Genomic DNA, 16,817 nt, shown 5'->3' on the forward strand with positions numbered 1-16,817 from the left:
TCAGGCTGGTCTCAAACTCCTGATCTCAGGTGATCCACCCACCTCGGCCTCCCAAAGTGCTGGGATTACAGACGTGAGCCACCGTGCCTGGCCAAGATTTTAAAAACTCAATAGTGAAATAGTGCTGGGCACCGTGGCTCACACCTGTAATCCCAGCACTTTGGGAGGCCGAGGCGGGCGGATCACTTGAGGTCAGGAGTTTGAGACCAGCCTGGCCAACATGTTGAAACCCCATCTCTACTAAAAATACAAAAAATTGGCCAGGCGTGGTGGCGGGCGCCTGTAATCCCAGTTACAGGGGAGCCTCAGGCAGGAGAATTGCTTGAGCCTGGGAGGCAGAGGTTGCAGTGACCCAAGATTGAGCTATTGCACTCCAGCCCAGCCACAGAGCAAGACTGCATCTCAAAAGAAAAAAAAAGTTATGAATTTTTTACTATAAACAGATGGCTATGATGAAAAAATGAGTATTAGATGAATATCACTTTATAACAAAGTAATTAGATAATATGTCACACTGGAGCCTGGTCTAATAGTCAAAGCCTTCTTGAGAAGGGGGTTTAAGAGGATATGATTAGAAGTCACAGATCTTTTTGCCATTAATAGAACTATATTAGGATGCTAAGGAAGAGAAGGTACAGTCTTTGTGAGGTGATGGAAAGGTGTTCAATTAGTCCAGGAATTAGAAAATGAAATTCCTTGTTACATGGACATGTTGTAGACAAGAAAGGAAAATAAAAAATAACATTGTAGTCCCAAAGCAGTCTGCAAACAGGCATGTGATATAAACGCAAGCTCTAAACGTTGGGAGAAGTGTGTGGAAAAGGTCCATTAAAGGACATATGTTTTGAGTTGGTAGAGAAGGTGATAAATGAGACTAGCAAACCGAATGCAAGGTGTAAGCATCTGATGGGGGTGGTGGGTGGCAATATGGAGACAAATGTAATTAGAACAGGAATTATACTAAGGAATAGGGAGGTGTACATGTGAGTGAAGGGAACAAAATAAGGCTAAATTTATGGAGGACTTTGGCAGATTGAGAAATTTATATTTGGGGTGATAGCTGTTACAAAGCCTTGAGTAGAATAACTATATTTGTTGAGAGCAGATAGGATTAAAGATAGAAAAGCTGACTAGGAGACTATGGCATTTGTTCAGGAAAGGATGGACACTGAGAAAACTTATTGTGGGAGAAAACTGGAAAGAAGACTTGCTTACTGAATATAAGAGAAGGAAGGGTCAACAAAGAATTGTGGGTTCTGTAGACTAAGAAAATGGTGATGGGGCCGGGCGTGGTGGCTCACGCCGGTAATCCCAGCACTTTGGGAGGCCAAGGCGGGTGGATCACCTGAGGTCAGAAGTTCAAGACCAGCCGGGTCAACATGGTGAAACCCCATCTCTACTAAATATACAAAAATTAGCTGGGCATGGTGGCTCACACCTGTAATCCCAACACTTTGGGAGGCCAAGGCGGGTGGATCGCCTGAGGTCAGAAGTTCAAGACCAGCCAGGTCAACATAGTGAAACCCCATCTCTACTAAATGTACAAAAATTAGCCGGGCGTGGTGGTAGGCACCTGTAATCCCAGCTACTCAGGAGGCTGAGGCAGGAGAATCACTTGAACCCGGAGGCAGAGGTTGCAGTGAGCCGAGATTGCGCCATTACGCTCCAGCCTGGGCAACAAGAGTGAAACTTTGTTCCAAAAACAAAATAAAACAATACAAAACAAAACCAAACACAAAACAAAGAAAGAAAATGGTGATGGTGATAAAGAAATTGGGAAGAAGCAGTGATTCTGGAGATAGAGGAAATGTGATTTTTATTTTAGAAATGTTACAGCAGGTAGTAGAGCATCTAAAGGGAATTGACTTTTGGATGCATGGAGAAATGAGACCAGAATTCATATAAGTAAAGGTGGAGAGATTTGGGAGCCATCTAAATGGAGGTCAAAGTTGAACCTTCAAAGTATATATACATTTTTTAAAAACACATTAATAAGAAAGCGGAGGACCAAGCAGAAACATAGAAGGTAGGGATTTATTGAAAGTTGTAAAAAGGAGAGGACAAAGAAAGATGTAAGAAAACAAAGATAGTGGTGTAATGAGAGCAAGGGAAGATATATTTCAAGCTTGATGTTTCTCAGTATCAAGTTGGATATGACCAGAAGGATGCCAAAGGCAATCCTAAAGTGTGTTTTGAAGATTTAATGGTTCATAGGTTAAAAATGTTTATACGCTGAGAAAATATCCCCTGCCCCCTCAATTTGTTTGCCTTATGGTTTAGTTATGGATGATTTGGGCTAGAGGAAAATAATTGAGCTAGCTATGCTCCAGTTCTTTCCCTTCTTTTGGTGTATGAGGAATTCCAAGTAAAAATAATTATTAGGTAATATTAATATCTCTATTATACTGTATTGTATGGTGTAATATCTCTGTTATACTGACATAGGGCTTTTTCTTTCTTCCCGAAGACAAATATAATTTCATGTCTCCCTTCAGCAAGATTTTAATTCTTCCTAATGATGAATACTTGAATACAAATAAATTTCTGGCCCCTTATTTTTCTACTGAACTCGGGAGATGGAGATGCCTCAGGAATATTTATAATGAATTTAATGCATTTTTTTCCTGTGTATTTACAGATGGGACATAAGTGGGTTTGGTTGGATTCTGAACAAGATTATCCCAATGACTCTGAGTTGAGCAATGACTGCAGGTCCCTCTTCAGCTCATGGGACTCCAGTCTGGATCTTGATGTGGGCAGCTGGAGGGAAACTGAGAATACAGAGGCTGAGGAACTAGAGGAAAGCAGCCCAGGGAGAGAACCTAGTGAACTGCTTGTTGGGGACGGAGGCAGTGAGGAATCTCAGGAAGCAGCAAAGAAAGCCAGCCACCAGAACCTCCTTCACTTTCTCTCTGAGGTAACAGTGAGCTCTTATTTCTGAAGCTGGAAGAGCCTCAACTTTCTAAGAGAACGCTTATCCTTACATGCTTCTACCACTCTTAACATTGTTTACTAAAATATAAGCTCCACAATGGCAGGGATTAAGTTCATTGCTATGTCCTCAGCACTTGGTGCTGATACAGAATATGCACCAAATACATGCTTTTGGGGCCGGGTGCAGTGGCTCACGCCTGTAATCCCAGCACTTTTGGAGGCTGAGGCCAGTGGATCACTTGAGGTCGGGGGTTCGAGACCAGCCTGGCCAACATGGTGAAACCCCGTCTCTACTAAAAATACAAAAATGGCCAGGTGCAGTGGCTCACGCCTGTAATCCCAGCACTTTGGGGGGCTGAGGCGGGCAGATAACTTGAGGTCAGGAGTTCGAGACCAGCCTGGCCAACATGGTGAAACCCCATTTCTACTAAAAATACAAAAAATTAGCCGGGTGTAGTGGTGGGCACCTATAATCCCAGCTGCTTAGGAGGCTGAGGCAGGAGAGTCACTTGAACCTGGGAGGCGGAGGTTGCAATGAGCTGAGGTCATACCATTGCACTCCAGCCTGGGCAACAGAGTGAAACTCTGTCTCTAAATAAATAAATTAAAAAAAATAAAAATACAAAAATTAGCCAGATGTGGTGGCATGTGCCTGTAATCCCAGCTACCCAGGAGGCTGAGGCAGGAGAATCACTTGAACCCGGGAGGCGGAGGTTGCAGTGAGCTGAGATCGTGCTATTGGACTCCAGCCTGGGTAACAGAGCAAGACTCCGTCTCAAAAATAAAAAATAAAAAATAAAAAAATACATGCTTTTTGACTGAATTTCTAATACCTCAGTCATTAGGGGCCTGGATCATAAGGACTGCTTAATAAGTATCCTTGTAAATCATGCTTTTGGAGTTGTGGGAAGTTATACTTGCCCAAATTTTCCTTGAAGCTTAAAATGCTGTGACTTTAAGGGAGTATTTTTAAGTGTCATTACCTTGGTTAAGGGCTGGGGACCAGAAATAAACAGAATTGGAAAGAAAGTTATATGTATACTGTTACTGAACACATTTAGGAGAACCTAGATCAAGATCAGCAAGCATCGATTTCAAATTGCTACTTCTCTCTACAAGTGTCTCTGGTAGACAAAATTTTCAACACTTTATTCTAGACAGCCACTCCCAATTGATCAGAGTTGACACTTGAGATGAAAAATTAGAACATAAACTCCTGGAAGAGGGAAGAACCGTATCTTTCTTGTTCATTGTAGTGTCCCCACCAACCAGCCCAGTGCCTGTGTATATATTTGCAGATTTTAGATGATTATATTAATTAAACTATTTTGTCCTCTCAGACTTAGTCACTGTGACAGTGTTAGCATGTGGCATTGTTGATATGTGGATGATGATTTTCATTGGTGTTCCTGTGCATCTAATAATAAACTTTGATTGCAGGTAGCTTATTTAATGGAGCCCTTGTGCATTAGCAGCAATGAATCAAGTGAAGGCTGCTGCCCTCCATCTGGTACCAGACAAGAAGGAAGGGAAATTAAAGCTAGCAAAGGAGAAAGGGAACTCTGCAGAGAGACTGAAGAGCTTTCAGCCAAAGGAGACCCCTTAGTAGCTGAAAAGCCACTGGGAGAAAATGGAAAGCCACAGGTGGCTTCAGCTCCCTCCATTATTTGTGCAGTTCAGGGACTACTCACAGAGAGTGAAGAGGTAAGAAAGTAACTTAAATCAGCTGTCTTGCTGGTCTTCTGCCTAGGGAAGTAGAACAGAGTGGTTAGAGCACATAGGCTAACTCCAGAAAGTTAAACTACCTGGATCCAAATCCTGGATTGAGCACCAGTTTTAGCTGTGTTACCTTAAGCATGTTAGTGAACATTTTAGAACTTCAGTTTTCTCTGCAGAAATGCAATAACAGCACCCTATTTTGTGGGTTTGCTGTGAGGTTTAAATGAGATAATTCATGAAAAGCACTTAGCACAGTGCCTGGCTTATAGTAAGCAATAAGTAAAATTTAGAATACCATCATCATTATTATCTGGCAGGCAGGGTGCAGTGGCTCATGCCTGTAATCCCAGTGCTTTGGGAGGCTGAGGCAGGAGAATCTCTTGAGTCAGGAGTTTGAGACCAGTCTGGGCAATACAGGGAGACACCATCTCTACAAAAAAACAAAAAACAAATTAGCCAGGTATGGTTCCAGCTACTTGGGAGTCTCGGGGGAGCCCAGGAGTTCAAGGCTGCAGTGAGCCATGATGATGCCACTGCACTCCAGCCTGGGCAACAGAGTGAGACCCTGTCTTAAAAAAAAAAAAAAAAAAAAAAATTATCTGGCCAGCTAGAGTAGTTAACACCAGGGCCACAGGTGATCATGATGGTTTTTAAAGAATCCAATGAGAATTGGGCAAATAATGCCTTTCCATTTTGGTGGAGGTGAGTGGCACAAAGTCAAAGTCCTCCAGCAAGACTGTTACCAAGAACTCATTGACTTAGGTCTAGTTAAGTCAGCTTTCTTTAATTTCTTTTGCAGCTTTATATAATTGACCTCTTCTCACCTTACGGGCAGCCTTCATTTAAAAATTACTGTGCAGAAAGTAAATCTCCTTCTAAAGTTTCCTGTTTCCTGGCATTCCTAGGGGGAGGCTCAGCAAGAATCCAAAGGGGAGAACCAGGGTGAAGTATATGTGTCAGAGACAGAGGACCAGCCCCCTTCAGGCGAGTGTGATGATGCCTTTAACATTAAGGAGACTCCCTTGGTGGATACACTTTTCAGCCACGCTACCTCCTCAAAGCTGTAAGCCTAGACTTTCATACAAATTTGTTAAGATTCATACTTCTGTTTATGCATATTTGACTCATGAAATGGATTACTTTTATAAGTTAAAGAAAATTACAGTTGGAAAACACAAAAATATAATTAAGTATAATTTTGACATCACATAAATAGAAGCCTATATGCTGTCCTGTTATAAAACAAATCTGTTTCATCAATATTAGGACTGTCTTTCAAGGCAAGGTGTGGTGGCTCACACCTGTAATTCCAGCACTTTGGGAGGCCAAGGCAGGAGGATCCCTTGATCCCAGGACTTTGAGACCAGCCTGGGCAACATAGGGAGACCCTGCCTCTACAAAATAAAAATTTTAAAAAAATTAGCCAGGTATGGTGTCACTTGCCTATAGTCTCAGCTACTCTGGAAGCTGAGGTGGGAGGATCGCTTGAGCCCAGGAGGTCAAGGCTGCAGTGAGCCATGATTGTGCCACTGTACTCTAGCCTAATCTGTATCACTCCAGCCTGGGTGATGGAGCTAATGTTGTACAAACTATGGCTAATATACAAACTATGATGCTTTTTTTCTTTTTTTCTTTTTTTTGAGACGGAGTCTTGCTCTGTTGCCCAGGCTGGAGTGCAGTGGCCGGATCTCAGCTCACTGCAAGCTCCGCCTCCCAGGTTCACGCCATTCTCCTGCCTCAGCCTCCCAAGTAGCTGGGACTACAGGCGCCTGCCACCTCGCCTGGCTAGTTTTTTGTATTTTTTTAGTAGAGACAGGGTTTCACCGTGTTAGCCAGGATGGTCTCGATCTCCTGACCTCATGATCTGCCCGTCTCGGCCTCCCAAAGTGCTGGGATTACAGGCTTGAGCCACCATGCCCGGCCGCTTTTTTTCTTTAATAGAGACAGGGTCTAGCTCCATCACCCAGGCTGGAGTGCAATGGGCACGATCATGACTCACTGCAGCTTGACTTCCCGAACTCAAGGGATCCTCCTACCTCAGGCTTCCAAGTAGCTGGGAATACGGGCATGGGCCACTACACCCAGCTGATTTTTTATTTTTTGTAGAGACAGGGCCAGCCTTGCTACATTGCCCAGGCTTGTCTTGAACTCCTGGTTTCAAGTGATCCTCCTACCTCGGCCTCCTAAAGTGTTGGCATTACAGGCATGAGCCACTGTGCCTGGCCCAAGCTATACCTCTTTTTAAAAATATTAAAATAGCTTTTATGAACTTGAAATGGAAAATTATTTTGATGTAGGAGACAAGGGAGAGGCTTAAAAAAAATTTTTTTTAAAGAAAAAATTAGGCCAGGCACAGTGGCTCACACCTGTAATCTCAGCACTTTGGGAGGCTGATGCAGGAGGATTGCTTGAACTCAGGATTTTGAGACTAGCCTGCACAACATAGTGAAACCTCATCTTTACAAAAAATAAACAAAATTTACTGGGTGTGGGGGCATGCACCTGTAGTCCCAGCTACACAGGAGGCCAAGGCAGGAGGATTGCTTGAACTTGGGAAGTGAAGGTTACAGTGAGCTGTGATCATGTCACTATACAGCCTGGGTGACAGAGCAAGACCCTGTCTCAAAAAACAAAACAAGAAAAAAAAGAAGGCCGGGCACGGTGGCTCAAGCCTGTAATCCCAGCACTTTGGGAGGCCAAGGCGGGTGGATCACAAGGTCAGGAGATCAAGACCATATTGGCTAACATGGTGAAACCCCATCTCTACTAAAAATACAAAAAATTAGCTGTGCGTGGCAGTGGGCGCCTGTAGTCCCAGCTACTCGGGAGGCTGAGGCAGGAGGGTGGTGTGAACCTGGGAGGCGGAGCTTGCAGTGAGCCGAGATCGCGCCACTGCACTCCAGCCCGGGCAACAGAGCAAGACTCCGTCTCAAAAAAAAAAAAGAAAAGAAAAAAATTATTTTGAAGTTTGTGATCTTTGTTTCTTTTTCACGTCTCTTAGGGGATTGTTTATGTCAAGCTTGTCTAATCCCTAGCCTGCAGCCCAGGACAGCTTTGAATAGGGCCAAACACAAATTCTTAAAACATTATGAGATTTATGCATTGACTTTTTTTTTCTTTTCTTTTCCAGCTCATCAGCTATTGTTAGTGTATTTTAGGTGTGGTCCAAGACAATTCTTCTTCCTCCAGTGTAGCCCAGGGAAGCCAAAAGATTGGACACTCTGGTTTATATAATTGTCTCATCTTTGTATAGATAATTATAGGACTAAAGAACACATTTTCAAATCTTAATGGGGGGCTGTTCTTTTTAATGGGAAACCAAAGAAAAATTAATTTTTTTTAAAATTTGAGGTAGGATCTCACTCTGTTACCTAAGTTAGAGTGCAATAGTGTGATCTTGGCTCATTTCAGCCTACGCCTTCTGGGCTCAGGTGATCTCACCTCAGCCTCATGAATAGCTGGGAACACAGGTGTGCACCACCACACCCAGCTGATTTTTTTTTGTATTTTTGTTAGAGACGGGGTTTCGTCATATTGCCCAGACTGGTCTTGTACTCCTGGACTCAAGCGATCACCTGCCTAGGCCTCTCAAAGTCCTGGGATTATAAGAATGAACCACTGCATCTGACATGAAGTGAATTACATTTTAAAGCAGAAAAACAAAGTTGTTTTTATCTGTGACTCCTGGCCTCAAGTGATTCTCCTGCTTCAGCCTTTCAAAGTGCTGAGATTATAGGCATGAGCCACTATGCCCAGCAAAGTTATTTTTGTTATGGTAATAAATAAATTGTTCTTTTTCCGGCCTGTGTCAGATCCATCTGTTGAGAGAATATAGTATGAACTGTTTTTTTTTTTTCTTCAGTGTATTTCAGATCCACCTAGTTGTCTCTGGTAAGGCAAAACTAATAATTATTCTAGCGTTTTTTGGTCTAAGATATACAGCTGAACCAGGCATATATATATATATATGTATATATATATATAATTTTTTTTTAAACAGCAGATTTCTTTTTTTTTTTCTCATAGAGACAGGGTCTTGCTTTGTTGCCCAGGCTGGGTCTTGAACTCCTGGCTTCAAGTAGTCCCACCTCAGCCTCCCAAAGTGCTGGGATTATAGGCCTGAGCCACTGTGCCCAGCCTAGATTTCAATTTTTGGTACACAAATAGGATACCGTTTAAAATGTAGATTGGTGAGGAATGCCTTTATTTGCTTTTCTATAACTCCTTAAGTATGAGCAATAGCGTGCTAAGATGACATATTGTGACTGTACAAACAGCAGGAAATCTGCAATCTGAGACTTTTTTTGTTTGTTTGTTTGAGACAGAGTCTCACTCTGTCACCCAGGCTGGAGTGCAGTGGCGCGATCTCAGCTCACTGCAAGCTCCGCCTCCTGGGTTCACGCCATTCTCCTGCCTTAGCCTCTCAAGTAGCTAGGACTACAGGCACCCGCCACCACGCCTGGTTAAGTTTTCTTTGTATTTTTAGTAGAAATGGGGTTTCACCGTGTTAGCCAGGATGGTCTCAATATCCTGACCTCATGATCCGCCCACCTCAGCCTCCCAAAGTGCTGGGATTACAGGTATGAGCCACTGCGCTGGGCCCAATCTGAGACATTTTATCTTATGGCAGTTCACAGTCTTGGATGGTAAATTCCACATTCTTACCTTAGAATTTAGATTAAATATGAAATCTTTATTAGAAAGCAGTAGATATCCAGCCTGGGCAACATAGTAGGACCTTGTCTCTACAACAAATACAGAAATTAGTTGCAGGGTGTGGTGGCATGTGCCTGGAGTCCCAGCTACTTGGGAGGCTGAGGCAGGAGGATCACTTGAACCCAGCAGGTTGAGGCTGTAGTGAGCCATGATCACACTACTGCACTTCAGCCTGGGCAACAGAGCAAGACCCTGTCTCAAAAAAAAAAAAATTGGCTGGGCATGGTGGTTCATGCCTGTAATCCCAGCACTTTGGGAGGCTGAGGCAGATGGATCACTTGAGGCCAGGAGTTTGAGCCCAGCCTGGCCAACATGGCAAAGCCCTGTCTCTATGGAAAGTATGAAAATTAGTTGGGCGTGGTGGTGTGCACTTTTAGTCCCAGCTACTTGGGAGGCTGAGGCAGGAGAATTGCTTGAACCCGGGAGGCAGAGGTTGCAGTGAGCTGAGATCATGCCACTGCACTCCAGCCTGGGCAACAGAGCAAGACTCTGTCTCAGAAAAATAAAATTAAAAAATTAAAAGAGAAGGCAATAGATATTAATAACTAACTCTGCTTGGCCAGATAACTTAAGGGAAGATAAAAAGCTTCAGGTATTAATTAGGAGCATGTCTTAAGAAAACCTCATTACCCACCTGGGGGAGACAGAATATTATTTGTGAAGTTTCTGTCTCTTTTCTTCATGTTTTATCCCCATAGGACTGGTCTAAGCCAGGATGACCCAGTTCAGGATCATTTGCTATTTAAGAAAACTCTCCTGCCAGTCTGGAAGATGATTGCCAGTCACAGGTAGGTCTCCAAAGTGGTAATAGGATTATGTTCAGAACTGAAGTAGTAATACATATTGGGGTTTAAGCATAAAAGGAGATATGTTCATCCCTCAAATGAGCCATAGTTGAAAGGTAGATTCTGTATGTAAGCCTGATTTATCCCAAAGTACCCACAGCTGCTTTCACAAGTCTGTACAAGAAATAGTTGCTGTGCCATTTGAATTGCCTCTAGAAAGTGGCTCCTATTACATAACATTTATATTTAAAATGCATATTCTTTTCAATCTGGTGGATTCTCTTTTTTCACAGAGACAGTGCCTCGGGAACTCTGAACAAATTTCTGAGCCCTAAATCAATATATTGTAATAATATATATTTTATAGGTTTTTTTTTTTTTTAAACTCTCTGGCAAGGGGGAACAAATAGATTTTTTCCGAATGGTGCTCATAGTCTGCATTCTCCTAAAGGAAGTGTACTAAGAACTGAGCTACTCTTCTCGTTTAGAATGCCTTGCTAGGGTTTCTTTACCCTCTCTGGGTTTGTCCCTTAACAGGTTCAGCAGTCCATTTCTGAAGCCTGTGTCAGAAAGGCAGGCCCCAGGGTACAATGATGTGGTAAAAAGGTCAGTGATAAAGGGGTAAAGAAAGGTTGGTTGCTTTTATAGCTGCGTTTTCATTTATTATTTCCCATCTGTTATTTATTTTTATTACTTACAAACTCAAGATATGTTTCATAGCCAAACAAGTTTATGAAGTTATGATGAGCTCAGTATCATATCTTCATTTAAGGAGGAATGCAGGAAACAAAAGGATGATACAGGCTTTTTATTTTGTACTATTCACTTTTAAGTAACATGATCCATTCTCTCTCTCTCTCTCTATATATATATATATATATATTATATATATTTTTTTTTTTAACAGGGTCTCACTCTGTCGCCCAAGCCGGAGTGCAGTGGTACAGTCTTGGCTCACTGCAACATCCGCTTCCCAAGCTCAAGCGATTCTCCAGCCTCAGCCTCCTAAGTAGCTAAAACTATAAGCATGAGCCACCAGGTCTTGCTAATATTTGTATTTTTTGTAGAAATGGAACTTTGCCATGTTGCCCAGACTGGTCTTGAATTCCTGAGCTCAAGCATTCTGCGTGCCTAGGCCTTCCAAAGTGCTGGGAATTACAGGTGTGAGCCTTGGTGCCCACCCTGCTCATTAATTATAATCTTAAATTAGCCTTTGGTTGTTTCTGACACTATTCTTTTAGAACCAAACTTTAAAAGGAACTCTGTATTTATTTAGTTAGTTAGTTATAGGTATACTAAGGCACAGATGTCAATCCAAATGGAAGTTATACACATTGGTTGACTGTAGTACTGTGTCTGGAATTGGTTCCTTCTGGTGGGTTCTTGGCCTTGCTGACTTCAAGAATGAAGCCGCAGACCCTCAGGGTGTTATAGTTCTTAAAGATGGTGTGCCTGGAGTTTGTTCCTTCAGATGTTCAGATGTGTCCAGAGTTTCTTCCTCCCAGTGGGTTCGTGGTCTTGGTGACTTCAGGAGTGAAGCCGCAGACCTTCACAGTGAGTGTTAAAGCTCTTAAAGGTGGCACATCTGGAGTTGTTTGTTCTTCTTATTGGGTTCATGGTCTGGGTGCCTTCAGGAGCCAAGCTGCAGACCTTCACGGTGAGTGTTACAGCTCATAAAGACAGTGCTGACCCAAAGAGTGAGCAGCGGCAACAATTACTGCAAAAAGTTAAAGAACAAAACTTTCCCACCATGGAAGATGACCCTACTGGGTTGAAGCTGCTGCCTCGGGTGGCCAGCTTTTATTCCTTCATTTGGCCCTGCCCACATCCTACTGATTGGTCCATTTTACAGAGTGCTGATTGGTCCATTTTACAGAGTGCTGATTGGTCCGTTTTTACAGAGTGCTGATTGGTGCATTTACAAACCTTTAGCTAGATACAGAGCACCAATTGGTGCGTTTTTACAGAGTGCTGATTGGTGCATTTACAAACCTTTAGCTAGACACAGAACACTGATTGGTGTGTTTACAATCCTTTAGCTAGACAGAAAAGTTCTCCAAGTCCCCACCTGACCCAGAAGCCCAGCTGGCTTCACCTCTCAGTATTTTGGGATTTTATTTTTATTTTTTATTTAACCTTTTTTTTTTTTTTTTTTTTTTTTTGCCAGGCATGGTGGCTCACGCCTGTAATCCCAGCACTTTGGGAGGCTGAGGTGGGCAGATCACGAGGTCAAGAGATCGAGACCATCCTGGCTAACATGGTGAAACCCCATCTCCACTAAAAAATACAAAAAAAAATTAGCCGGGCGTGGTGGTAGGTGACTGTAGTCCCAGCTACTTGGGAGGCTGAGGCAGGAGAATAGTGTGAACCTGGGAGGCAGAGCTTGCAGTGAACCGAGATCATGCCACTGCACTCCAGCCTGGGCAACAAAGCGAGACTCCGTCTCAAAATAAATAAATAAAAAAAATTTTGACACAGGGTCTCACTCTGTTGCTGAAGTGCAGTGGTGCAATCATGGCTCACTGCAGCCTTGACTTCCTGGGCTCAAGCAATCTTCCCACTTCAGTCTCCTGAATTAGCTGGGACTACAGGCATGTGCTACTGCACTTAGCTAATTTTTAAATTTATTATTTTTAAAATTTTTACTTATTATTTTTTGAGACAGGTCTCACTCTGTTGCTCAGACTGGAGTGCAGTGGCACATTTCATGGATAACTCAACTGCCCAGGCTCAAGCAATCCTTCCACCTCAGCCTCCCTAATAGCTGGGTCTAGAGGTGTGTGCCACCATGCTCAGCTAATTTTTGTATTTTTTTGTAGACATCGAGTTTTACCATGGTGCCCAGGCTTGTCTCAGACTCCTGGGCTCATGCAATTCACCCACCTCAGCCTCCCAAAGTGCTGGGATTACAGGTGTGAGCCACTGTGCCTGGCCTGATTTTTTTTTATTGTAATAAAATTTTTTCTTTGTTTGAAATGTTATTATTTTTCTTCAGAATATCACTAAGGAGGAATTTTTAAATTTTTTGTAGATATGGGGTCTCACTATATTGCCCAGGTTGGTCTTAAATTCCTAGTCTCAAATGATCCTTCCACCTTGGCCTTCCAAAATGCTGGGATTACAGGCAGGTAATCCCAGCCCATTTTGCATTTTTTATTTTCTTTTGAGACAGAGTCTTGCTCTGTCGCCAGACTGGAGTGCAATGATGAGATCTCGGCTCACTGCAACCTCTGCCTCCCGGGTTCAAGCAATTCTCCTGCCTCAACCTCCCGAGTAGCTAGAATTACAGGCGTGTGCTACCACGCCCAGCTAATTTTTGTATTTTTAGTAGAGACGGGGTTTCACCATGTTGGCCAGGATGGTCTCAATCTCTTAACCTCGTGATCCTCCTGCCTCAGTCTCCCAAAGTGCTGGGATTACAGGTGTGAGCCACCATGCTTGGCCTATTTTGGATTTTTATAGCATAGGTCATCTAAAATGCTGTCATAAACCTGTATGGTAATAGAGTGTAAAGGTTCATGATAGGACCTTTGGAAAGTCACTTGTCTGTGCTGCTATAGTACAATACCACAGGCTGGATAATTTATAAAAAATAGAAACCTATTTCTCTTTGTTTTGGTTCTGGAGTCTGGGAAGTCCAAGATCAAGGCACTGGTAGTTTTGGTGTATGAGGTGGGTTACTCTCTGCTTCTAAGGTGATGCCTTGTTGTTGTATTCTGCAGAGGGGACGAACACTGTATCCTCACATGGCAGAAGGGACAGAAGGGTAAGAGGGCACTCTCTTCGATATGGAGCCCTTTTATAAGGATGCTAATCCCATTCATGAAGGCAGAGTACTCATGAGTTAATTACCTCCCAGAGGCCCCACCTCTTAATACTGTTGCACTTGGGATTAAGTTTCAATATGAATTCCAGAGGGGATACCATCATTCAAACAGCAGAGACAGAATGATACCATCATTCAAACAGCAGAGACAAACCTCTTTAGGTATGAGGAAACTAAAGCTCAGACGTGCTTGGTCATGACTTGCTCGTGATCAACCAACAGTTAATAGCAGAGCTAGAACTAAGCCCCAGATTCTTACCTGCAGTTCAGTCTTCTTTCTACACTGCTGTGCCTTCTCTTATATATCTACTTTCTGTGTTTCATTAATACTGTTTTAATATTCACTTGATCCTTTTTTCATCTCCATTAAAGGAGAAAAAATTATTCTAAGCTTTTTATTTGTGCAGTAAGAGAAGTAGATTAAATAATATATGACTATACATTGTAAACAGCAAATAACTACTGTGTGATAAACTTATCATTGGTGCTGTTTACAACTTTGGTACCTGGGGCCAGCACTGCTCCTCTGATCGTATAGTGGCTTGACCTGTGGGCTCTGGAGTCAGGCTGCCTCTGAATTGGAATTTAGGCTGTGTGCCTTTCAGTGAGTACTTAACCTCTTTAGATTTCAATTTCTTCATCTGTCAAATGGAGATAATAAGGCCAGGGGCGGTGGTTCATGCTTTGGGGTAATCCCAGCACTTTGGGAGGCCAAGGAAGGTGGATCACCTGAGGTTAGGAGTTCGAGACTAGCCTGACCAACATGGTGAAACCCTGTCTCTACTAAAAATACAAATATTTTGGCCGGGCGTGGTGGCTCACACTTGTAATCCCAGCACTTTGGGAGGTCTAGGTGGGCGGATAACGAGATCAGGAGATTGAGACCATGGTGAAACCCCATCTCTACTAAAAATACAAAAAAATTAGCCGGGCATGGTGGTGGGCACCTGTAGTCCCAGCTACTTTGGAGGCGGAGGCAGGAGAATGGCATGAACCTGGGAGGCAGAGCTTACAGTGAGCTGAGATCCTGCAGCTGCACTCCAGCCTGGGAGAGAGAGAGCGAGACTCTGTCTCAAAAAAAAAAGCAACAACAACAAAAACAAAAATTAGCCGGGCATAGTGGCGCACATCTGTAATCCCAGTTATTCTGGAGGCTGAGGCAGGGGAATCGCTTGAACCTGGGAGGCGGAGGTTGCAGTGAGCTGAGATTGATCCATTGCAATGGAGCAACCAGAGTGAAACTCTGACTTAAAAAAAAAAAAAAAAAAAGGGAGATATTAATGATACCTACCTTACAGGTTTATTGAGAGGATTGAGTTAATATAGAAATACAGTGTTTGGCCTATGTAAACAGGCAAACATTAACTGCTGTTGCTATTTCATTATCTGATGAGGGTTGTTATCTTTGTTACTGTTTTCATTAAGAACTGGTTAGTTCTTCAAGAGAACATGTTAGGTTATCATGTTCCACACAAAGGTTTGATTTTCTTTGTTTTTTTCTTGGTCACCTGCAGACCCATGGACTTAACTAGCCTGAAGAGAAAACTCTCTAAAGGTCGGATTCGCACCATGGCCCAATTCCAGCGAGACCTGATGCTGATGTTCCAAAATGCTGTAATGTACAATGACTCTGATCATCACGTATACCATATGGCTGTGGAGATGCGGCGAGAAGTCCTGGAGCAGATTCAGGTAGTGTATGTAGAGATCTGTAACCTCTGGAATCTTGATTTCAGATCAAGATTCTATGAGAATAAAGGTGATTTTGAGGTGACTTTGTGTTCTCAGAGTTTACTTTTAAAGGTGATTAAGGCCCTGAAGGATTGCTAATGTGCCAGCTGGTTTGGAAAACCCTGAGCCTCACAGTAAGTCCAGCTTTGATAGTGAAGTCGTCTAGGAATGCAGGCAGCAGTGAAGAGCTCTCAAAAGAGCTGAGGATAGACAAGTAATGGGAATTCCCGCTTCCAGAGCCTCAAGTCAAGGGCTAAACTTCAAAGAGGCCAGAGTCACTGTGTATTTTTTGGTTGCTTCATCTGTTGATATTAATGTATGTTCACACTTTCCCATCTTTAGGGGATAAGATATAGTAGCTAGAAGACATTTGTGGGTTTCTTTTCTGGGTAGCATCATACTTTAAAGAAAAAAGTATAGTTGAGTCTATTTGCCAAAAAAAAAACTTGCAATACTTCAGCGTTTAAGGTTCATAATAGCTTGCTATGTGTTCCTTAACCCTTTAGGTACTGAATATTTGGTTAGACAAAAGAAAAGGCTCAAGTAGTCTGGAAGGGGAACCAGCCAACCCAGTGGATGATGGAAAACCTGTTTTCTAACCTGCAGCTGCTATCCTGACTTTTTCTAGAGTTTGAACCTCTCCCCGAACTCTGACCTACAGAGGATCCTGGGACTTCTTTGCCATGTCCCTACTTTCTTTTCAAATAAGAATAATGCCTTAACTCACAACCAACGAGTCAAAGATGCATGTGGACATAATATAAAGAAAAAAAGGGGAAGCTGAGGTTTGGGTTTACGCCATAAATGTTGCCCATATCTTTGTTCCATAGGCTTGATTTAAAGACAATTCGATTAGATATTTTACTAAGCCTTTTACTCTATAAATAAATGTCTTTACACAAACGGAATATTGCTTTTTAATGACTAGATAAGCTGAGCATAGAGGGGACAGCATCATCCAGCGAAATGAAGGTATCTGACATGGGTCTTCTTACATATACCACCTGGAAAGGAATGGGGGGGGGTTCTTATCATTTATAGAGTAGGGATAATTGCAGCATCCTTCAAACGGGCAGAAGGATGAAATAAGTTATGAGTAAAATGTC

At 42.7% G+C, this 16,817-nt stretch overlaps 1 protein-coding gene across 1 annotated transcript; it reads left to right on the forward strand.

The window, feature by feature from the left end:
- The first annotated feature begins 2,638 nt into the window (after positions 1–2,638).
- LOC140709883 (bromodomain-containing protein 8-like) lies at positions 2,639–10,866 on the forward strand. The gene is made up of 5 exons (XM_073010345.1): positions 2,639–2,917; positions 4,375–4,638; positions 5,559–5,716; positions 10,068–10,157; positions 10,692–10,866. The coding sequence occupies exons 1-5, from the start codon at positions 2,639–2,641 to the stop codon at positions 10,777–10,779; spliced, it is 879 nt and encodes a 292-aa protein (XP_072866446.1). The 3' UTR covers positions 10,780–10,866.
- The last annotated feature ends 5,951 nt before the right edge of the window (positions 10,867–16,817 follow it).

This window comes from Chlorocebus sabaeus, chromosome 23 (genome assembly GCF_047675955.1).
Source record: "Chlorocebus sabaeus isolate Y175 chromosome 23, mChlSab1.0.hap1, whole genome shotgun sequence".
Classification (NCBI taxonomy): Eukaryota; Metazoa; Chordata; class Mammalia; order Primates; family Cercopithecidae; genus Chlorocebus; species Chlorocebus sabaeus.